Source organism: Patiria miniata, unplaced genomic scaffold (assembly GCF_015706575.1).
Source record: "Patiria miniata isolate m_02_andy unplaced genomic scaffold, ASM1570657v1 HiC_scaffold_18, whole genome shotgun sequence".
NCBI classification, from domain to species: domain Eukaryota; kingdom Metazoa; phylum Echinodermata; class Asteroidea; order Valvatida; family Asterinidae; genus Patiria; species Patiria miniata.
Window position 1 is genome coordinate 5546398 of NW_024037056.1, and position 22901 is coordinate 5569298.

The following is a 22901-nucleotide window of genomic DNA, read 5'->3' on the forward strand; positions in this document are numbered from 1 at the left end:
AATAAGACACCTCAAAAGAAACACACACATTTCAAAATATCATTTAAATTTCTTTTAGAGCAAGTTTATTTATATAAACATACAAAAACTTCAAGAAAAGTTGTAACAAATGTTAAAACAAAACAACACAGACAGACATTTTATTCAAATAAGACACCTCAAAAGAAACACACACATCTCAAAATATCATTTAAACTTCTTTTAGAACAAGTTTATTTATAAAAACATACAAAAACTTCAAGAAAAGTTGTAACAAATGTTAAAACAAAACATCAGCTCCGTACGTGCGTGTTCATGCGCCTTCGATGAGCGTTTGATTATCCGGAATGACCCCTGACCGAACTTAAATCACATGACAGTTACATGTGACAGTATTACCATTTGTTTGCATTAAAGCTTGATTAAATTAAAGCTCATTATTCACAAAAGACAATCATCAGACTGCACCTTTAAAATCTCAGCAGTTATTACTAATTCCTGCCTTCCTCTCCAGGTCGATTTTTTAAATTGAACTGAAAAATTAATCTTTGCTATTTTTGGCGTCTTGTTTGGCTTTCCAAATGCCTCCCCCTGGATCTCTTAAAGCCCCTCCCCCTTCTTTTCCGTCCCCCTTTCAACCAGTCTGTTTGTCCTAGGATCGGTTTTCTTGTCTGTTTCTGTGTTCGATGAACCTCTTGAGCTGTCGGTTGTCTACGAGGTCCGCCTTGGTGATCGGAATCTGGTTGCCACAGCCAATCACAGGGCACCTGGCAAATGAGAAATAAACACAGAGTTCAAACAAATTTCAATTGACTTTGTGCTTGACCTATAGAGGGCGGTATTGCCTTCTGTACGGAGGCAATAAGCCAATTTGGTATCCCGATGACGTAGTCCAGGTCAAAGGTCATGCGGATAAAAATTTGCTGACGCGACTCAAGTGTCTTGTACGCAAACTTTAATTCTGCTGGCAATTAACGCAAGAGCGACATGCGACCGTTTCCATGGGTGTTCATGATCGCAAATCCACATGGTTCAATAGAGGGCACCCTGGCACCAGATGCTGTTGATTTGATGACTTTAACAAAAGATTTTTGTTTCATTCTTACTTTGCATTTTTGCGGTTTCTCACAATCTGCATGATGGCCACCCGCTCGTAGTTGTGTTGGCAGTGTCGGTTGGTGACCGGGTCCGTCATTTCGCACCGTGAGATTGGACAAACGGTCGACACCTCGCATTGCGTCATGACGACATCATCGTCGCCGTGTTGCGCGCTTGTTGAGGGCATGCTCTCCCCTGCATGGGAATAAACATTACGATAAAGATGAACTTGTGAAAAGTTGGTCGCTCTGTTAACAGCATCTTCCTCAGAGGTTCACAAGCACTTCGTGAGAACTAATTGAATATTCATGAGGGGTGATGATGTCACGTTGGATTTTCTTAAACAATGCCTTCCTTTGAAAATCGCAAAGGAAAGAGATGTTACATACCAGCATTTCTGTAGTGCCACATCCTTCGTATGAGTTCATCTACCTTGCCGTGTCTGGCCGACGTCTCTTCGCTGCCGGTCTTTTGGATGTCTGCAACCGCCTCCTCAACGAGATCCGAAACTTCAACTTTCATCTGTTCCTCGATTCCCAATCTTTGTATCTGAGACAACACACAAATTATGCAACTTTATATTTTCTTAACCAGTTCGCGCCAGATGACGTACATACCTGCAAAGATTTTGGCTGTATTCGGAACGGATGACAGATAAACACGCAGGGACGAGGCCGGAAATATCTGTCAGCAACCCGCTCGCATCGAGCGAGGCCGGAAATATGAGTGTGCTGCCCGAGGGTGACGGCTTCAACCCGCCTGGCTTGAGGTCGAGTGAAAAGTAATCCCGCGCCTCGTTTCGTTCTTGCCAAATAATCCCGGCGTGAACTGGTTAAAAGCATTAAAAGCATTAAAAGCCTCCACCAACAAATATCGAATTGCCTTTAATTTTACAAGCAAAATTCCAGGTCTACAACTTAGTATTGGTTCTTTCTTTGATAAACTTTGATTAGAATTTGGTCATAGCTGAAATTTGTTCCACTTGGCGTTCCATACCTGGCCTTTGACCTGCTTGACTGCCTTGACGTACTGATGGACATCTTGCTCCATAGAGGCATACTCTTCCATCATTTTCTTCAATTCTTCCAAGTGACCTTCCGTACCATCTCCTGTTGAAGGCCAAGAAAAAAATGCAGTTTCTCGTCTGGGCTTTTTGAAAAAAGGAGGCTGCTTTTTTTTCTAAGAGGGTAGATTGTCTGAGATGCCAGATGAATTCTTCCACTTTTTCGACACTTTTGCAAATACTTTTCGGGATTTTTAATTTTAACAATAGAATGCCCATTTAATATACCTTCCTTTAAATTTTGAGCAGTGGTACAAGGGGGGGGGGGGGGCTTTGCGGGTGAGTGGCATAGGCTCGGAGGGGGGGGGGGGGGGGAATTTACACCACTCGCTCACCTTCTGTTGCCGATTCGGCAAGATCAAGCGACACCTCTATGATGTCTTCCATTCCGATGGTGATGTAGGACACCACCTTGTCCACACTGCGGAGGGCGTTATCAACCATCGACAGATTGGCGATTCCTGCCATCTTGGAGTGACGATTCTCAAATTCACGAAACTGCCTGCCGAAAAGTCTAGTAAAAGTATGCCTAAGAAGAAAGACATAAAACGAAATTAGACCAAGAATTAATTATGAAAAATTGTGATAATCGTGTAGGTTAGGGACCCCGTTCCATATAAGACTCTAGAGAATGAAAACACACTCGTTTTGGGACTTAGGCCTTGTACATTTGGATATGATACAAGCAGGAAGTCACTGAAATAGTTCGTTACGACGAGTACGATACCATGTCAGCTAGCTTAATTTTGTAGAAAGAGGGAACATTTTTGAAAGTAATTTGTCAAACATACCAAGAAGTGTCCTAAACTACACGATTACCAAAATTGTAAACATTACCACGATTACTCTGGTATTTAGACTTGTTTACATTTCTGTCAACACAGCACCATGTGATATGTGATATGTCAACAATTTGATTTGGCATGCCGCGCATGATATTCCCATTTTCCCATAAATTTAAAGGCAAAAAACGAAACGATTGTTAAGCCACCTCTTGTGATCTAACAGGTAATGAAAAATACAGATAAATTAGAGAATACAAATTTTGTTAAATCAAAATAAAGAGGAAATCCCAACCACAGCTATGATCACAAAAAATCCGCGAAAGTTGACGTGACAGGAGAGACCGAGAGAGGGCGGTCCAAGGTGCTATTTATATTCAAAAGAGGGCGCGCTTCAAACTAAACGCAACTTACTTTATTTTCATTTTTTTTTCATTTTTTGAAGAATTTCTCCTTTAACTCTGACTTTAAAGTTTCAATTTGCGCCTTTGTTCTTAAAAATAACCGTGTTGATTTCTTTATTGTCTTGAATTTACATTTTTGGTGACTTTTTCCTTTCAGTTTTAGCGCCGAAATTTGTTTTTGGCCAAAAGAGGGCGCTATTCAAGACTCCATTAATTTCTTGTCAAGTCTGAGGACTGTTTCCTCCATGACAGGATAGCGTCATGGGAATGATGCGGTATCCGACTATCATTACTTTTTTATTATTTCAAACTGTACGTACGTAGGATTAGGATGTAGGTTTGTCGAGTGGGTTGTTCATTTCCGCTAACGCACACACCTCTGACGACTCGAAAGTGAGAACAATTTACACTTTTGTTCACAACTAAACACCCTGCCAGCGGCAAAAGCTGACAGAGAGTGTCCATGACAGCAACATGCCGGAATTAATCAGCGTTTTGGAGTTCGTAAATGAGACAAATGAGGATCTTAATTCGCCAACCACGTCGAGTTTCGTGGGGAAAATGGGAGCCTGTCGCAACGTTGTTGCCCAGTTGGAAGAGGTAAGTTGTCGAGCAGTCAGTCAGTCACGGTTCAGTAAACACTTTAAACAAAGACTACAACACCGTTAAGGTAACTGTTTTTACACAGAGAATGAAGACACAAGAAACTAAGGAGACTATTGACCAATGTTTAAGTACTTTCAAACAAAATTTGAACATGTTTGACAGTTTGTGTCATGAATTCGTGTTCGATTTTGGTTTTGTTTCGAGTGTTATTTCTTCTCAACAAATTTTAAGTGATTGTTGAAATTGAATTAATATGCTTGCCTTCGGAAAACTTCCTTATTTATAAAATGTGTGAACGAAAGTGATTTGCATGACTCTCTACTTTAATTTAATTTTGTTGGCTGCTTTAGCATGTTTAGACAATGTTATTGTTCTAAGTTAAATTGAATGTCAGTCACTGTCACTAGCGTCAGTTTAAATTAATGTAGACCTAGCTAACAATCTGAACATTGGGAAAATACATATCCTACCTTGAAAATAGAGTCTAAAATTAAGATTTTTTTCCGGCCAGAATGGTACTGTATTCATTTGGTAGGCATATTGTGTCTTTCTAAAGTATTTTACGAATCATTTAAAAATAATAAGATTTATAAATAATACTGAACTAGTTGGGCTCATGTCCAATAATATTTTTGAAGTACAAAGACTTTTGCTGTCCGAAAAAAAAATCATCAATGTATAATTGTCACTGGTCATGAGACCTGTTGTTTTTGGTTGTCCAATTTCCCCAACCCAGACCACGTTGCATAAACAGTTGATGTAATGCTGACCACAAATGTTTGTTTTCCGTCTCCAAAAATTGCAAATGACTCTATTGCCCATATCACACCTGGAGGCTTGGAATGTCCAGTCCTATGACTCACCCATGACATGGAATCTCTTTTTAACTTTTTGGTTTGTTGTGGTCAGTGGAGAGCCTACCACATCAAAACATTCCAGGTATGAGTACTGGCATATTTTTGTCTGGGGTAAAGTTCTTGTCGTCTGGGTTAGCACTGTTTTCTAAGTTCATTGAAAAAGCATGGGTGGTCCTCAGGAAAACTGTGTCGCAGTGTCATAATTGAACGTTTGCGTACATACATGTATTTAAAAAAAAAAATTGATATACTTATTTTTAAAAATAATTCTCAATTTAATCAAACAGAACAAGACAGTCTCTTCATATAAATTGTTTTACTGTAGTATAAGCAGAGTTAACATGTACATTTTATGTACCCTACAACGACTGATAGAAAAGAGTTTTTCGGTTTTTTCCTTGTATTTGAAGTATCTTTACAGTATTTCTTTTCTAAATTAGGAAAGATTTCCATATACGAAGTTCACTCAACACCCTGTGTACAAACCCCATGAGATTGGACTGAAAAATTCTAAGTGTTTTGTAAGAAAATGCTTGTATTTTCTCACTGCTCAAATTGACTTTGATGACATGAAATTGCTATCTGGGGGCTTGTTAGTCAATACAGAGGAAAATTAGTGAACTTCTTATATGGCAATCTTTCCCTAAATGATACTTTCTTGTGAAGAAATCAAATAAAAATGACTACAAATTTTTTTCAAACATTGTTTTTTTTTCATGCTCATATTAAGAACCAAATAAATAGACAAAACATTAAATTAATAGAATTTTTTTAAAAAATTTTCCTCTATACTGAAAATGTTTACACTTTTGAAGTCAGTACTAAAAGTAAGCCAAATCAAATGTCACTCATGAGATTTTAGTCCCTTTAAATATATTGAAAGTAAAACTTCCCAGAAATCTACCGACTTAAAATTACAAATCAAATCCATGCAAAAAAAAGAAAAAAAGAAAAAATGTCAATATTGTTTTAGTCCCCAGATGTTTCTGGGCCCCGGCAATTACCACAATAATCCTAACCATTCATTTTAACCTGTGAGTGAACTGTTTGGGCAGTTTCCCAACCGAGTGACTCATTATTGTAAGCGACAACATATGTGGCAAAAATGTGGGTAATTTTTTTTATAGCTGGGTTTTAGTTTCCCCCGTCAATCAAGCGGTGAGCGCCATGGATGTTTGCGCTGTGCTGGAAAACAACTGTGCTGTTTATTTTGACGACATGTGTTATTAATACAGGTACATGTAGCTTTAAAGGGAATATACAACATTTGCAAACATCAAAAAATAAAACTACCAAATCATTTTGAAATACCTTGCTGGACTGTTAGTGAATGACAGTGTAAAGCATCCTGTAAAATCATGGCACCTGGTATACTGTCATTTTCAAGAAAAGTGGTATTTTTGTATCAATTTCCAACACTGGTCGGCCGACCAGCGTTGGAAAAAATCAACACATGTGAACATGTACAAGCTGGGGCTTTTTGTGTATACCGGTATGAGCCGCCAACTGTTCATGTACATGTACCGGTATATAGTGTTTGTATGATTTGGAAATAAATGTTAAATTGAATTGAATTGAACATTGCTAAAGAAAAGTGGTATTTTTGTATCAATTTCCAACGCTGGTCGGCCGACCAGTGTTGGAAAAAACTGGGTTTTTTTCTTCAAATACTGGCCCCAATTGACCATCGCACTTGTTTGCAATCGATTACACACCTATGAACGGGTACAAGCCAGCTAGACTGGTTCCCTGACCTTACAATTCCCCAATGTATGTAAACTGCTCTGTTTCTTCTTATATGGAGTCAGGGAACCAGACTACAGGAAAATGATTGTTTTTCTTGGTTTTTATAGCATTTTCGAACCCAAAACCTCAAAAAAGTCAGTGTAACTATATTTGCTATATATTTCCAACCCCCCAATTCCATCCATTTCTGAAAATTACAGCAAAAGCAAATGATGTTTATATTCCCTTTAATTCATATCACAGTCTTTTCTTTATTGAAATTAATGGGGGTTGTTTATTAAAGGTGCACCACGACAACAAAATCTGCTTGAACATTTACACTAACTGTTGCTTTAAGAAGTGGGAGAAATTCGAAGATTTCAAAATCCGGTTTTCCTAATTTTTTTTTATTACAAAATGCACTGTCTCATTTATTTGGACCGTATGTACGTGTAGCACCATGGTTCTGTACACAAATTTGTATGCAACTTTGTTAAACCATGTATACAACTGTACCCATGTACCTGTACATGTACATGTATGTGTAGCGTGTACCTGCATATATTCGGATAACAATTACAGTACGAGCAGAGTTGAAATGTTTGCATAATTTCAAGCACATGTACGTGTACTGTATTTTCTACAGTGGTAAAAAGATTTTTAAAAACAGGAGAGATTTGTCAGGATTTTTACTATTAAAATTCGAAATTTTTCAAAAATTCCTTTTGAAATCCAGAATCCAGAAGGTGTTGCTACCTACGAGGCCAAGTAAAAAAAAACGTGGTTAGCGTCTTGCCTTTTTGAAAAAAAGAATGGAGGAAAACCTTTTTTTTTTTTTTTTCAAAATGGCCGCCCGAGCCGGCTATTTTTCAAAATGGCCGATCTTTTTTTTTAGTGCCCGCCACTTGGACTCAGGAAATGACATACCAGCTTTATATGGGCTTGATGCAACAGACAAAGAAGCCAAAGTGATGTCACTGTTTAAAATTTATCATTTGGGGTGTTTTTCTTCTTTTTTTCAATGAAAAAAAGAGAGGGCCTCCAAAAAGGACGCCATTTTTGCTCTGGAGCCCTTACCAACCCTCAAAACCCTCTGCCGAGTATTTCATGGATTTTCAGTTCAGATCAAACTTGCAATTAAAGTAATTTATAGTCCACTTAAAATGTATTTTGGCAAAACACGTCCTGTACAATACTTCCTAATGGGGCTTTCCCACAGCCATTCACTCCACAATCATGACAACACAAGAATGAGTCACTCATGCACAACAAAAGCCCAGCATACTTTGGCCCGAGGTGGCAGTTTGTTTGAGAGGAGGATATTCTGAAGTCTGACCAACACGGAGAATTGTCGGTTAGACAAACATGTGTTGAGTCACGCGTTGAATTGTTGGCCAGGACAACGCATTGTCTGCCATTTCCGTTTGCTCTGTTGTGTTTTGGCACCGGCAGACTCGCGATTCTGAGAACAAGTGGGATGGTTATTGAGAGGATAAGTTTGACTGAAAATTATTCAATAATTTGCAAAAAAATAGTGTCTGTGTCAGATGAAATCACTAACATGCTTGCAATGAACCTTGAATCCCAAATTGAATTGCTCAATTGTATCATATCTCTAATAATAAAAGTCAACGAAAAGGGACAATTGTTCAATTTGATACAATACAAATTGATACTGAACAAAAAGTAAACAGTTATGTGTATAAAATGTATGGTACACATACAAAATTTGCTTTGTTCTAAATCAATATACATGTACACTGGGTTTACTCGGTTTCGTTTTGTTTTTCAAATTTTTTTTTCAGTTTTCAAAAATCCAAAATTGAATTGCTTAATTGTAAATGTATTCATATCTCTAACAGTCAACAAAAAGGGACAATAGTATACAGTTTGATACAGTACAAATTGATACTGTGCAGAAAGTAAACGATTATGTAAAAATGTACACAACACATGTTCAAAATAGGTTTAAAATATGTTAAAAGTTTAATATGTTTTAAATCAATTATTTACACAAATGTTTGCTCGGTTTCGTTTTTTGTATCGATTTTGTTTTTCAGTTTTCTTAACCATAGAGACAGTAGGCCTATTTATCCCAAAAAAAAATGCAATCTGTGCATTAGTATACTGTACAAATGCACATGTATGTATACACACAATGTTATTTCTGCATTCCGTAGGTTTCATTTTTCATCACTTAATTAATTTTCCCTGTGTGTGTTTTTGTTCAATCAGCTGTTTTTTTCTCTTGATTTTGACCTCCATGTTTTCTCTGGTCCATCCAGTCTCATGGTCAGCAAACACTGCTCAAATCTTTCCATTCTTGCGTAGTAAGGTCGTCTTTGTTGTAATCAGCAAACATCCAAGAAAAACCCAAACTGCAAACATGTCCCCCAGCGATTGACTTTGTAAACCAATCCCTGTTTTGTCACTTTGTTGGTTTCGGCAAGGTTAGGCAGGCAGGGTTGTTTTTGAAGCAAATTTGGACAGAAATTGAATTCTCTGGGCCTTTGAATCAAAAACCCAATAATGTTTTTCATTCTTGAAAAGTTCACATTCAATTGTTGTATGTTTACGTGTATTTGCACAATTTTGGCAAGGCTTGTTGGGTTTAGACCGACCGTATGTACACATACGTGTACAGGGGGTAAGCTGATTTAAAGGGAATGTACATCATTGGCTTTTGCTGTAATTTTCAGAAATGAACTATTTGAGGGGTTAGTATAATAGATTAAATATTGTTACACTGACATGTTTGATGTTTTGTGTTCGAAAATGCTGGAAAAACCAAGAAAAACAAAAATGTTCAAGTAGTCTGGTTCCCTGACTCCACTAAAGATGAAATGGATCAATTTATAGATGCCGGAAAATTGTTAGGTTAGGGAACCAGTCTAGCTGGCCTGCACCCGTTCATGAACATGTAACCAATAGCAAACAAAATTTTGACTGAACAAAATGGTAAATTTGGAGCAGTAGTTGCTAAACAGTTTTTTTCAACAGTGGTCGGCCGACCACTGTAGGAAATGTATACAAAAATACCATTTTCTTGAAAATGACTTCACACCAGGTGCCATAATTTTACAGGATGCTTTAGACTGTCATTTACCAACATCCTAGTAAGGTTTTTCGGAAAAACTTGGTAGTTTTGTTTTTGATGTTTGCAATGTTGTATATTCCCTTAAAAAAAAAATAATCATTTTAATTCTTTTTCAGACATTGGATTCAGACAGGAGCGGCCTTGGTAAGATGAGGAAGTCAGTTAAGAACATCTACAACACCGGGAACAGTAAGTGACCAATCAAACTCACAGATTTGTGTGCACTGTTTCATTGCCAGACCAGATTTGTCAAGAACACCGGAAATTAGCAGTGACCAAAATCAACACACTTCATACTGTTTCATTTCCTGTCTGAAAGGCAAACAGGGTCTGGGACCTGACTTGGTGTGCATGGCCTGATACACATGTACAGGTATGGGCCTGGATTCTGACAAAAAATTATAAATAAATTGAGGGCGATTTGCAGAAAACGTTCCTGTAGAAACACAATAAAGGGGGCCACTGTACATCCGTCACGTTAGCAGTTTTTCCAATGGTTGTAGTTTTTTTTTAACAGTACCTGAAACCACCCAAAAAGTTTTTGAAATGTGAATGGACATGCAGGCTTATAATACATTTAATAGACCTATGTGTTGAATCATTTCTTTCTTTCTGTTTTAATTTATAAAATCACCCTCAAATTCCCATCAAAAATGGACAGAAAAGTCTAAGTTTTCCGTCCACTTTTTGATGGAAATTTGAGGAGAATGTCTAAAAGCAATATAAGTAATCAGCTCAAATCATGTTTAGCGAAAGGCTGCATGTTCATTCAGGTGTTGAAATTCTTCTTTGGTGGTTTCAGGTATTTAACAGAAATCACGACCATTGGAAAACTGCTAACTTGACGGTAGATAAGTGGCCCCATTTATTGTGTTTCTTGTCATCATGTTGTACTAATAAATGCTCAAAATATTGAGAGTACAGTTTAGCAATGTTCAATTCAATTCAACATGTATTTCCAAATCATACAAACTCATACCGGTATACACAAAAAGCCCAAGCTTTGTACATGTTCACATGTGTTGATTCAGTTACTGTGTTCCTTTCGCCTCTAAAGATCTACAAATACATGTAGGAGTCTATTGTGTGTATACGGGTCACCGAAAGGATTGATCAAAACAACTTTAACAGATGTTTGAAATGAGGTCTTATCTAAAAAAAAAAATAAATAAATAAAAAAAATTAAAAAAAAATTGGAATTAGGAAAATCTTTTTTACTCATGAGTAAAAAAGATTTTCCTAATTCCAATTTTTTTAATGTATTTTTGATGAAATAATTAATTGACATTGTGCTACTGAATGTATGAAGGTATGGTAGTATACTATTTTTTAAAATATTGTTTTCCCTTGTACATTTACCCCAAAATATATGCATCATGTACATGTACACCTTTCTGCATGGATTTTATCATAAATCTCGCACAGTGGCTTGTACAGTTTGGTTCTACAGCACATAATGATACAGTATTTAGCACAGCGTAGGCGTCACCCATATTCATTCAATACGTAAGCTTTTGTTCAGTTTGTTGTACAGCAGTACAGCGCGGTTGTCCTACCAGGCACATGTGGTTTTTATCAATTAAATAAAAGCCGAAGCATGTCCGCATTGTTTGGTCTTTGTAACTTCGGTGAACCATGACAGGAATTTTACCCAACCTGTTGTCGAAAAAAAAACCAACTGAACAATTAACAGATCTCATATCAATTTACATATTACAATTGAATATATTTAGTCAGTGAATGATAATTGTCAATGCCAACAGAACAAGTTGAACACAATTATAAGCCTAATAGAAATGCGTGGTGGATGAACTGCAGGATTTGTCATTGTTGTCACAGTCAACAGCGCTGTGGGCTTTTTGCAATTGAACCTTGGGGGAAAGTGCAACACATGCTTAGGCTTCTGATTTCGTGTATAGTGTGTGTGCAATGCTAATGTTTGAGAACAGATTGTGTGTTTACATTGAGAGACAGGTGTAGACAACGAAAATATACATTGTTCAGGACGTCATTTGAGGCAAACGCGTATTATATCATAAAACAAAAGAGCACAGTGTGTGACTTGAATGGTCTCGCTTTTGAGATTTTGGGTTTTTTTATGCTGAATTTTATAAAGAATTTTTAACAATGTATGTTGAACATATACATGTACCAGTATACTTGTACAAATGTACTGGTATTATGGTATACACGTTACATACATGTATTATGCAAATTATGTACATCATAAACTCCAAGTCTTGAATATTCATGAGGTTGTTTGTCATCCTTGTGTTACACAAGCCGTGTTTAAATCTAAAAAAGAAAACAACAAAAACCCAAAACATGTTTTTTTGGGGCTCATCAATGTAAGAAGGGCCTGCATTCATTTGAAAGCACATTGAATACAATTTCATTTTGGAATTGTCTTTCCAAAAACAGTACTCAATAACTCAAGTTCAATTGAATAAAATTCATTTTTTGTTTAGCAGTGGCTGCATCATAGTCAGACATTTTGCCTGTTTTTCAAAAACAAGTACGTACCACAAAGGAATAAAAACCAATAAAAAACGTACATGTACAGTTAAATGTAAATGTGCATATGGGCAATTCCACGGTTACTCACGCTACATTTTTGATGTACTTTTGAGTTTCCTTGGGCTGTAATTACCTTACTGAAAAGGTTTAACCCTAACCCCCTAGGCCCTTGTTGCTTACAACCATCCTCAATCCTCCAAAATCCTCCAAAATTTTTCAACTCCGCCTAAATTTTTCAAAATTGTCAGACAGTCCTGCCTCAAAATGCATTCATCCTCAATCCTCCAAAATCCTCCTCATCCCAAAACTTTGCACTCGTGTTTAAATGAAGGATAACCAACGCCAAATCCTTCAAAATCATCAGACAGTCCTGCCTCAAAATGCATTCATCCTCAATCCTCCAAAATCCTTTTGTGCTTCAATCACCATTCATCCTCAATCCTCCAAAATCCTCATGTGCTTCAATCACCATTCATCCTCAATCCTCCAGAATCCTCATTTGATTCAATCACCATTCATCCTCAATCCTCTAGAATCCTCCAAAACCGCCAGGAGGATTTTGGAGGAGTGAGGTGGGTTAGGGTTAATAACTGTTATCCCCATGGTAGATAGAGTAGACCTAGACCTACACCTAAGCACCAAAGATAACATCCAGAAAAATGTGTTATGTATGATAAACAAGATGCACAAAATCCATTACTCACGTTACGAAAATGTAAGGTGAGTTACCAATTTTGTGCGTCTTGTTTATCATACATAACAGTGATAGCACATTTTTCTGGATGTTATCTTTGGTGCTTAGGTAGGTCTAGGTCTACTGTATCTCCCATGGGGATAACAGTTATTAAACCTTTTCAGTACTTAGGTAATTACAGCCCAAGGAAACTCAAAAAGTACCGGTACATCAAAAATGTAACGTGAGTAAAGTCTGTGTAATTGCCCATATGCTGTTCAGCACGGTACTGTAGTCCATATGCAGTGCATACTGTGCATTCCATTAGGAGTAATTAAACATGTGCATGTTGGCCCACTGCACCAACAAGTACTAATTGAATTTCCATAATTGCAATGGAAGAAAATCAATTGTGAATCGAGACCGGTTTAATTTTTGACTCTGCTGCATACTGGAAAAAAAAGTAGACTCCATAATTTACAGTAGAGAGTAGACATATATAATTTGCATGCAATGAACATGTACAGGTACATGTATGCAAATGTGCATGTACTGGTAACATGTACATGTACATGTACATGTGTATGCGTGTACACGTACACTGTACAAATGTACAGTCATAAACATGTAATGAAAAACTAGCATGTCATTTTGAATTCCGAATAAAAAATGTTGTAGCTTTTGTTGCAAATACCATGGAGATTCTACACTTAAAACTAAAAGTAGAAATCTCTTCTTTGCATCCGGTGAAGTTATTTTACATGTAGAACAGCTTTCGTTACATTAAATATTTTGCACAAACTCTGCAGGGCATTTCCAGGTCTCTTACAATTCAACAATTTGTCCAAATATGGTGACGCTTTTGCACCCCCGAACAATTTATCCGTGCCCTGCATTTGTCCCACCCTACACATTGAGCATGTAGTGCCGGTATGTTATGTTTTTTCGTGCATGTTACGAACAGGTGGAGTTCATCTGTCATGTCCAGCTTGTACAAATGTATAAACATTAATCATGTAAGCATTAATGTCATTGCCATTTTTGGTCCTTTGACTGAATTTGTGTGTGTGTATGTTTACAAACGTACATGTATATGTATGTAGACCTGACAATCATGAAGGGTCCATGTAATAAATTGTTCTTACGAACACATTTTGTTCAACTTTCTACTCAGTGTGAACACTATTTGACTTCCCCTTTGAGGAAAAATGAGGGGAAAAAACAGAAAACCACCATTTACTACCTTTTACCCTTGACTACATGTACACAATGTACATGAGGGGAAAAACCAGAAAACCACCATTTACTACCTTTTACCCTTGACTACATGTACACAATGTACATGCAGACACCTCCATATGATCGTACCAAAAATTGCCGACAAAAAAAAAATCCCTCCCTACCTACCCTATTTTCAAATGCCATGTAATCGGAAGCAAATTTTTTGTTTGTTTTGGCTTTATTGAAACTAAAAAAGGAAAATTTAGAAAATCTGTTTTCTTTGTCAGTTTTCTTTGTCAATTCGGAAGCACATAACTGGGTTATGTACAATTGTTCCCAAATGTCCGATTGAGTTCAATGTACAACCATATAAACAAGCTTTGCCGAACGATCTAGAATCGAGAACAAAGAACTGTGATAAATACAGCGGTGTTTTATTGAAACTCCGCTCTGACTTCTTCATGTTGATTTAAGGTATGGAAATTATGGCAACGTGAAAGTGAAACTGCCCACAGGGTTTACTGGTTATGATTCGTTGGGTTGTGACACAAGGGACGTCAGGGCAATAAGCGCACTGGGAAATCTCCCAGATGACTTTAGGCGGACTCTACTTTTGGTTTTTTTATTTAAGTTTATCTTTTCGTTGGCATGATTTACTGTCTTTCTTCCTTGAGGGTATCCGGGTTGGCAGAGGGAATAGAAATATTATCTGTGACGAGTATCAATGTGATTCCGCTGGAGAGTAATTTACATTCATGACATTCGAGACATTGTGTGTATGGTACATTGTACATTGTACATCCGTTGAACCGGTATGTACAGTACTGAAATAGGCCTTTCATCAATGTAGAATGTATACATTGTATGTGCAGACTACATGTACATTGCCACATGAACGTAATTTCCCCATAAAAATACATTTCAAAATTTTAACCCTAACATACCTGAATCCATCAAAATCCACACCCCTGTTTTGGAGGATTTCTGCGGATTCCGGGATACCTCCATATTGAAAAAGTTGGGGGATTTTGATGGATTCAGGACATGAAGCCTAGCGGCAAGTACTGCAGGATTTTGATGGATTCAGGATACCTCCATATTGAGCAGTTGGGGGACTTTGATGGATTCAGGATCTAGTACTAGTTCCATAATCATGATGGTCCATATACATGTATACAAATCTAGTCATTTCATTGCAGTCTAACCCTAACCCACCTCAATCCTCCAAACTTCTCATGGCGGTTTGGGAGGATTTTGGAGGATTGAGGATGAATGGTGTTTGAGAAACATGAGGATTTTGGAGGATTGAGGATGAATGGTGTTTGAAAAACATGAGGATTTTGGAGGATTGAGGATGAATTTTGTTTGAGAAACATGAGGATTTTGGGGATTGAGGATGAATGGTGTTTGAGAAACATGAGGATTTTGGAGGATTGAGGATGAATATTGTTTGAGAAACATGAGGATTTTGGAGGATTGTTTGAAAAGGAGGAGGTGTTTGAAAAGGAGGAGGATAGGTTTCAGGACGATTGAATTGAAGATGAATGCATTTTGAGAGGCAGGACTGTCGGACGATTTTGAAGGATTGAGGCACTGGGTATATCCTTCATTTCAACATAAGTGCAAAATTTTGGAGGATTTTGGAGGATTGAAGACGGTTCCCAGCAAACAGGGCCAAGGGAGTTAGGTTTTAAATTAAAAGTATTTCAATATTAGGTTTTGCTCTTCACCGACGTAATATTGATTTACATCACCCCGACGCATATTCCATCTTATGAATAATACACGTTGGAATATTTCTTGAATAGCCACATAAAACATACATACTGTATGTACCGTACATGTTAATCTAAAAGTGCCCTTTAATATTTTTTGGACGCCTTTCAAAATATTGTAAATTATCCCCTGTTCGATATATTTCTGAAATATCTTCTAATTTCTTGAATAACCTTTTTTACAATCGTTGGAAAAGCCCCTTTAATATTTCAGGATAAACATTATTTCACTCACACCACATCACCAGGGGTCTGATGATCAGTGATCTGCCAAAGCCATCAAGCCCAAATAAGGGCCTGGGCTAAAGTGGATGCGTGGAGTTGCCCATTCAATGTGACAGTTGGCACTTGATTTAATAGAGACTGCCAAATTGTAGCAATTCTTGTTTACAGGGTTCACTAGTGCAAAAAGTACACATGTACATGTACATGTACATACATTTACAATGATGTATATCATATAGACTTGCAATACAGTATACATGTACACGTACATGTGGAACTTTGTATGTGTACATTTAAACTACGGTACAATATAATTTGTATACACATGTGTACGTGTACAATGTACAAACATGTAAATGTACAATGTATACATATATGTACAGTACATATATGTACATATACATGTACATGTATACATGTAGATGTACATGTACATGTACATGCACACATACATGTACATGTACATACATGTGCAATACCGGTACATATGAATGTAATCACTCGAACCCGTGACTAATGTCCATACATATCTTCTTACACTTAAATGTGAATGTACATGATTGTACCGTATACAGAATGTATAACATTGTATTTGACTTCAAAATGTAGAATTATAGGCCTACAAGAGAAGTGCAAATAGTCAATTTTTTCCTAATAAATAAAAAACAAATCTTGATCCATCTTTGGGAAAAACCACTTTTCTACATGTATGCATGCACGCTGTGCAACGATAAATCAATGTTGAATATTTTGATAATATTTAAGATTACTTGATATTATATTATTATTACTATGCATTAATTAATTAAATTCATAAAACTTCTCTGTCTTGTTGCAGCATATGTTGGCAACCTGCTTTCATTTGCCGAAAACCTGGAAAAGTTGGGCTCATCGACGTTGTCGAAAGAGAAGGAGCCAGATCTAGGAGCTGCCTTCTTGAAGTTCTCGGTCATCACTAAGGAACTGGCTGCTCTCCTTAAGCATCTGGTAAGATAGAGATTAGAATTCTAAATCATTACAATCTCAAGGCGGTCACAAGTCCAACATAACTCAAACATGAGTCTGTCACGAGTCGGTGTTCTTCCTCTGGTACTTGTGACTGACTGACCGACCAGTGATTGACTTGTGATGAGCTTGTGATTATCTTATGATTGATTTATGCTTAACTTGTGATGGATTTGGGGTGGACTTGTGATGGACTTGTGATTGACTTGTGATTGTCTTGCGACTGACTTGCGACTGACTTGCAATAGACTTGTGATGGAGTTGGGATGGACTTGGGATGGACTTGTGATGGACTTGTGATGGACGTGGGATGGACTTGGGATGGACTTGTGATGGACTTGTGATAGACTTGGGATGGACTTACGATACACTTGCGATGGACTTGTGATGGGCTTGTGATGGGCTTGTAATGGACTTGTGATGGGCTTGTTTTAGACTCATGGTGAACTTGTGCTGGACTTGTGCTGGGCTTGTAATGGACTTGTGATAAGCTTGTGATGGACTCGTGATGGACTTGGGATGGACTTGGGATGGACTTGTGATGGGTTTGGGATGGACTTGTGATGGACTTGGGATGGACTTGGGATGGACTTGGGATGGGCTTGTGATGGGTTTGGGATGGACTTGCGATGGACTTGTGATGGACTTGGGATGGACTTGGGATAGACTTGTGATGGACTTGTGATAGACTCATGGTGAACTTGCGATGGACTTGTAATTGACTTGCGATTGATTTAAGATGGACTTGTGATGGACTTGGGATGGACTTGGGATGGACTCATGGTGAACTTGCGATAGACTTGCGATGGACTTGTGATTGATTGTCTGTTTTGATGTTGTTTTTGTTGACAGGTACAAAACATCAACAACATTGTGATGTTCCCGCTGGACTCGTTACTGAAGGGCGACCTCAAAGGCCAGAAAGGAGACATGAAGAAAACGTTTGAGAAGGCCTGCAAGGACTACGAATCCAAATAGTAAGTGAAAATTGACAATTTACAAAAACAGGAAGCGGGCGGGAGCAAAAACTGTTTTATTTTTTTACTTGGCCCGGAGAGGGTAATTTACCATTCCTGTTATGCATGGCTTGTTTTATACAGTCTACAGAATTGATCGCAATTGAACTTTGATTTGCGTGATTTTGTTTTGATGAACAATGTGCATAGTCTTAAGAGGGTATGGTAATAAGAATAGTCGACTTGTTGACCGTTGAACAGATTGGATCGCATTATTTTATGGTGTTAGAAATGGCTACGTGCTGGCTTTAGGGTCTGTGGTTGATGAGAACTTCGGACTCTGGTTTTCCCCAACGAATACCAACTTCAAGTTCATTGCATATTTTATGTAAACAGTTAATAATCCAACAAAGAAATGCTGTTTTTTGTTGTTGTTGGTTTTTTACACAATAAACGACCTTTGATTGCAGCTTTGTGCATTAACATTACAAGTATATGACGCACTCTGCAAAAATGAGTCTGATGTCGCATACTTTGAATTCAAGCTTTCATCATTTTGAAATGGAAACAGTGAAAATTTAATCCAAATTTTGGGGGGTTTTTTGGTTTTATGTTGGTTGTTTGATAGTTTTACATGTAGTTTAAATGTTTATTAAGAAATTTAAATATTGTGTGAAAAAAAGTGATTAAGTTATGGCTTTTGGTGCTTTTTCCTGGTTAATTGCAGTATATTTGTCATTTTTCAAACCCTTTTTTTCTCCATTGAGACGTTTCTAGCTTAGTGAAAAAAAATTGACAAAATTAAGCAAGCATAACAATGCAACCAAATATCTTAGAGCTCGGTCCATGATATTCCAATTGAAAGCTAATTTCATTCCCATTTCCTTTAATGTAGTTAACTAAAATCATCAGTTTTGCCACAAAAGACTCATTTTTGCAGAGCAGGACTCATAATCACCTCAAATTTATAAATTAGAAAATATTCAGCTTGTGTGATTTCGATCACTGCCAAAGCAAACACGCATGAACGCATTTCACCTTGTTTTTAATGCAGAACAGAAATTTCCGTCTTCTGCGCTTCCCTGACCAAGTGGAATGGGGTTAAAAATGAACAATCCCCGGTACAAACACATGCCATGCAGACCACTGCCTGGAAAGATTATCAAAAATAAAGCCTGGTTTCCCAGAACAAGTGCAGCACTTTCCACTGTTTGTATAATGAGACTAGCAACGGACCGTAGCACTTTGGCAGATGGTGGATCTACAATAACTGAATGCAGGGGGTGGGGGCTTTGCTGTCGTGTATAAACGATTAATCTTATGACCTATGTTAATGTTTGCTGTGTTGCTGTGGGCTGTGGGATCATAAATCATTCTAAGGTAGCTGTACATGTTACTGTAGATTCACAGTATAGTGTTTAAAAAATAGGCATTAGATGTTCAATTTTGATGGCCAATAAGCAGTGGCAGTGCTACTGTAAACCGCAATTGTGGGACTCGGTTTTCAGACCAAAGAAATGATGTATCCAATCTCAGGGATGACTTATGCAAGTCTATTAAAGCTGGTCCCAAAGTCCACGAAGTCTATTCAAATGATTCAAAAATGGCTATTCACTGGAAGTATTTTCATGTACATGTGTATCTGTGTACACGATGGGCCGGATTGAGCCATTCATTGGTGATAATGGGCGATCCTATACAAGAGCACTGCTCAGCTCACGGGGGGAGTCAGTCAGTCAGGGAGTCAGTCAGTCAGATGCACAGTAGCATTGACCCTCTCTGGGACTTCAGGAATTAAATTAAGATTAAGATGACAAAAATGCATGACGTACCGTATGTGCGACATTGTAACTCAATCAACATTTTTTCTCCGAAGTCTCAAAATTAGCCTGGAAATAATATCATGGACAAAATATGGATCACACTTTCATGGAAACTTCATTTTCAGTTATAAGTTAGTGATTTTTTTTGTAAACATGTTATTTGAAGTGAATCTGCCCAACACTGGGAAAGTCATTGATTTTTCTCAAAGTGATTTTACAGCCTTGTCAACCTTGAAAATATGTTAGAAAAAGGTTCCTAGCCAAAACGTCCAGAGAATATATATGAATGAAATTTCCAGATTTGTATTGTCTCCGGATTTTCCATGGCTTAAGAATTACTTGAGGGTTCTTCCAGGAAGAGTTTTTCATAATTTGAAAGTTACAAAACATGTATGTTACATTCCGTCTAAAATGTTGACTCTTTTTCTACGCAGCACCAAAATTGAACGGGAGAAGAAGCAGTTGGCCAAAGAGGCAGGGCTCATCAGAACAACGATATCAGGCCCTGAGGTGAGTCAGACACGATGACAGACGGGGTTATACACCCCTACATATCAGTTGCACTGCCCGGATTTATCATGGGGGGGGGGATAGGAGTATTGGAGATTTTTTTTCAGTCCTCAATGTTATGTGTACATTACATTTTCTTCGTTATTGTGTCAATTACTTATGGATGGGGCTCGGAATAGGGGACCCTGGGAATATATGGGAGGACGTCCACACATCCCCCCCCCCCCCCCCTGCCTGGACACCACTGTCATGTATAGGTTACGTGCAACACTACACCGTCTAGAGTACATAAGTGTACAATAACAAGTGCACATATCCAAGTGAAAGGATGAGCCTACATTGTGTAGCTTATGTTTTTTTGTCCCTCTGCGTGTTTGCTAAGATTTGTTGCACTGGAGAATTCCTCCCGTCCGTCTAATGCATCCTAAGTGCAGACATGGTACAATGCAAACGGCGATCGTATTCACCTCAACAAATATAAGCCCTCCAGATATCCGGCGCGGTTTTCGTAATTTGATATTTTTTTTTTAGCTGTGTTCTGTGTTAGAATGCAGCTTGTCTTCTTCGGATCCGTTGCACTTTTGATTTGGCCAAAAGCTCTTGGCACTTCCCTGATGCATCGCATGTCATACAAAAACACTTTCCTATTGGAATAAGGCTGTCTCAGAATTACTTGCTATGACTTGTACTAATACATGCGACTATGGAAGCGGCTTATCCACTTCCCATAGACTTGTGTGTTACTGCGAGCCGTAGCCAGATATTTTAGATGCAGCCTTATTGTAGGGGGAGAGTGTTTTTGTATGAATTACCAAAGAACATTCTAATTGAAGCTTTACAACCTGTAAGTCCCTGAAACGCCTAAAAGCGACCTCCCTGTACTGTCCTGCCCCCAAACCGCCCTGCCTGTTACTCCCTGTACTGTCCCTAACCACCCTGCCTGTTATCCCTGTACTGCCCCAAATCCCCCCCCCATCAGTTACCCTTTGTACTGCCCCAAACTGCCCTGCCTGTTACTCCTGTACTGCCCCAACCACCCTGCCTGTTACTCCCTGTACTGCCCCAAACCACCCTGCCTGTTACTCCATGTACCTCCCCAAACCACCCTGCCTGTTACTCCCTGTACTGCCCCAAACCACCCTGCCTGTTACTCCCTGTACTGCCCCAAACCACCCTGCCTGTTACTCCCTGTACTGCCCCAAACCACCCTGCCTGTTACTACCTGTACCGCCCGAACCAACCTGCCTGTTACTCCCTGTACTGTCTCAAACCCCCCTGCCTGTTACTCCCTGTACTGCCCCAAACCGCCCTGCCTGTTACTCCCTGTACTGCCACAAACCGCCCCGCCTGTTACTCCCTGTACTGCCTCAAACTGCCCTGCCTGTTACTCCTTGTACTACCCCAAACCACCCTGCCTGTTACTCCCTGTACTGCCTCAAACTGCCCTGCCTGTTACTCCTTGTACTACCCCAAACCGCCCCGCCTGTTACTCCCTGTTCTGCCTCAAACTGCCCTGCCTGTTACTCCTTGTACTACCCCAAACCACCCTGCCTGTTACTCCCTGTACTGCCCCAAACTGCCCTGCCTGTTACTCCCTGTACCGCCCCAAACCACCCTGCCTGTTACTCCCTGTACTGCCCCAAACCACCCTGCCTGTTACTCCCTGTACTGCCCCAAACTGCCCTGCCTGTTACTCCCTGTACTGCCCCAAACCACCCTGCCTGTTACTCCCTGCACCGCCCAAAACCACCTTAGCACTGTACGGTGTCATAGATCTATCCTGGAGTAAATCCAGTGTAATACAATGTAACAAAATTGCTAACGAGTTAATTACAAATTAGCAGTCATTCTGTGATTGAAAATATTGTGGTTTCTAATAGTTGAATGAGACTAGTTCCTGTATTGGTCCAATTTGCCGCATCATTATGAACTTCCAGATCACATTACAACAACTTTGCGTTGTCATATTTCCTAACAGACAATCCTTACCGGGCACTGTGTCATAAACCCACCCACCCTCTTCTGTATCCTTGAACCAAGAAACCCACTCTGTGGTTTCCAATAACCAACTTGGAAAAATTCCCACGGTCATCATGGCCCATTCACCACATCCTAGTATCAGCTTGCCAAGTTGCCAGCAGTAGAGTAGATTCTGAGTAGGGCTGAGTTGTGATCTCAACCATGTGTTTTTTAGGTCATGCGCTCAGAAGTGGAACAAAAAAGTACACTGTAGTGTGCTGCTCAGGGCAGTTTTAGGTTCAAGTAGTGCCCCCAATTTTTCATGTTTAGTAAGTCTGAATTGTGTTTGCAATCGATTACACATCTATGAATAGGTACAAGCCTTCTAGACTGGTTCCCTGACCTTCTAATTCCCTGATGACGTCTATAAATTGCTCCATTTCAATTTAAGTGGTGTCAGGGAACCAGACTAAAAGAACATGATTGTGTTTCTTGAGTTTCCAGAATTTACGATCACAAAACTTCAAGCAAGTCAGAGTAACAATATTTGCTATTAATCCCCCAATCCATCCATTTCTGAAAATGACAGCAAAAGCAAATGTTATTCCCTTTAATTTCAAGAGTAA

General features: G+C 38.6%; 2 protein-coding genes across 5 annotated transcripts in view; one reads left to right on the plus strand and one right to left on the minus strand.

Moving 5' to 3' along the window:
• Positions 1-186: 186 nt before the first annotated feature.
• On the minus strand, positions 187-3270 carry LOC119724385 (E3 SUMO-protein ligase NSE2-like). Its single transcript, XM_038195413.1, has 6 exons — positions 3218-3270; positions 2476-2669; positions 2074-2186; positions 1467-1626; positions 1086-1272; positions 187-746 (listed from the first exon to the last, which is right to left on the minus strand). Exons 2-6 carry the CDS (start codon positions 2606-2608, stop codon positions 632-634), a joined length of 708 nt encoding a protein of 235 aa, XP_038051341.1. The 5' UTR covers positions 2609-2669; positions 3218-3270; the 3' UTR covers positions 187-631.
• A 353-nt stretch (positions 3271-3623) lies between these two features.
• Positions 3624-22901, plus strand: part of LOC119724387 (arf-GAP with SH3 domain, ANK repeat and PH domain-containing protein 1-like) — a 44447-nt gene continuing 25169 nt past the window's right edge. For all 4 annotated transcript variants that reach the window (XM_038195415.1, XM_038195417.1, XM_038195416.1 and 1 more), the window contains exons 1-5: positions 3624-3926; positions 9728-9800; positions 16861-17009; positions 17880-18004; positions 20241-20316. In XM_038195415.1, the coding sequence (XP_038051343.1) occupies positions 3801-3926; positions 9728-9800; positions 16861-17009; positions 17880-18004; positions 20241-20316 (549 nt within the window). In that variant the 5' untranslated portion in view covers positions 3624-3800. The remainder of the gene's footprint in view (positions 3927-9727; positions 9801-16860; positions 17010-17879; positions 18005-20240; positions 20317-22901) is intronic.

Coding starts and splice junctions, on each gene's coding strand:
- LOC119724385 (XM_038195413.1), bottom strand. CDS start 2,608: ATGGCAGGAATCGCCAATCTGTCGATGGTTGATAACGCCCTCCGCAGT. Junction 1,627..2,073: donor TCAAGCAGGTCAAAGGCCAG/GTATGGAACGCC, acceptor GTGTTGTCTCAG/ATACAAAGATTGGGAATCGA. Junction 1,273..1,466: donor GTGGCACTACAGAAATGCTG/GTATGTAACATC, acceptor ATTCCCATGCAG/GGGAGAGCATGCCCTCAACA.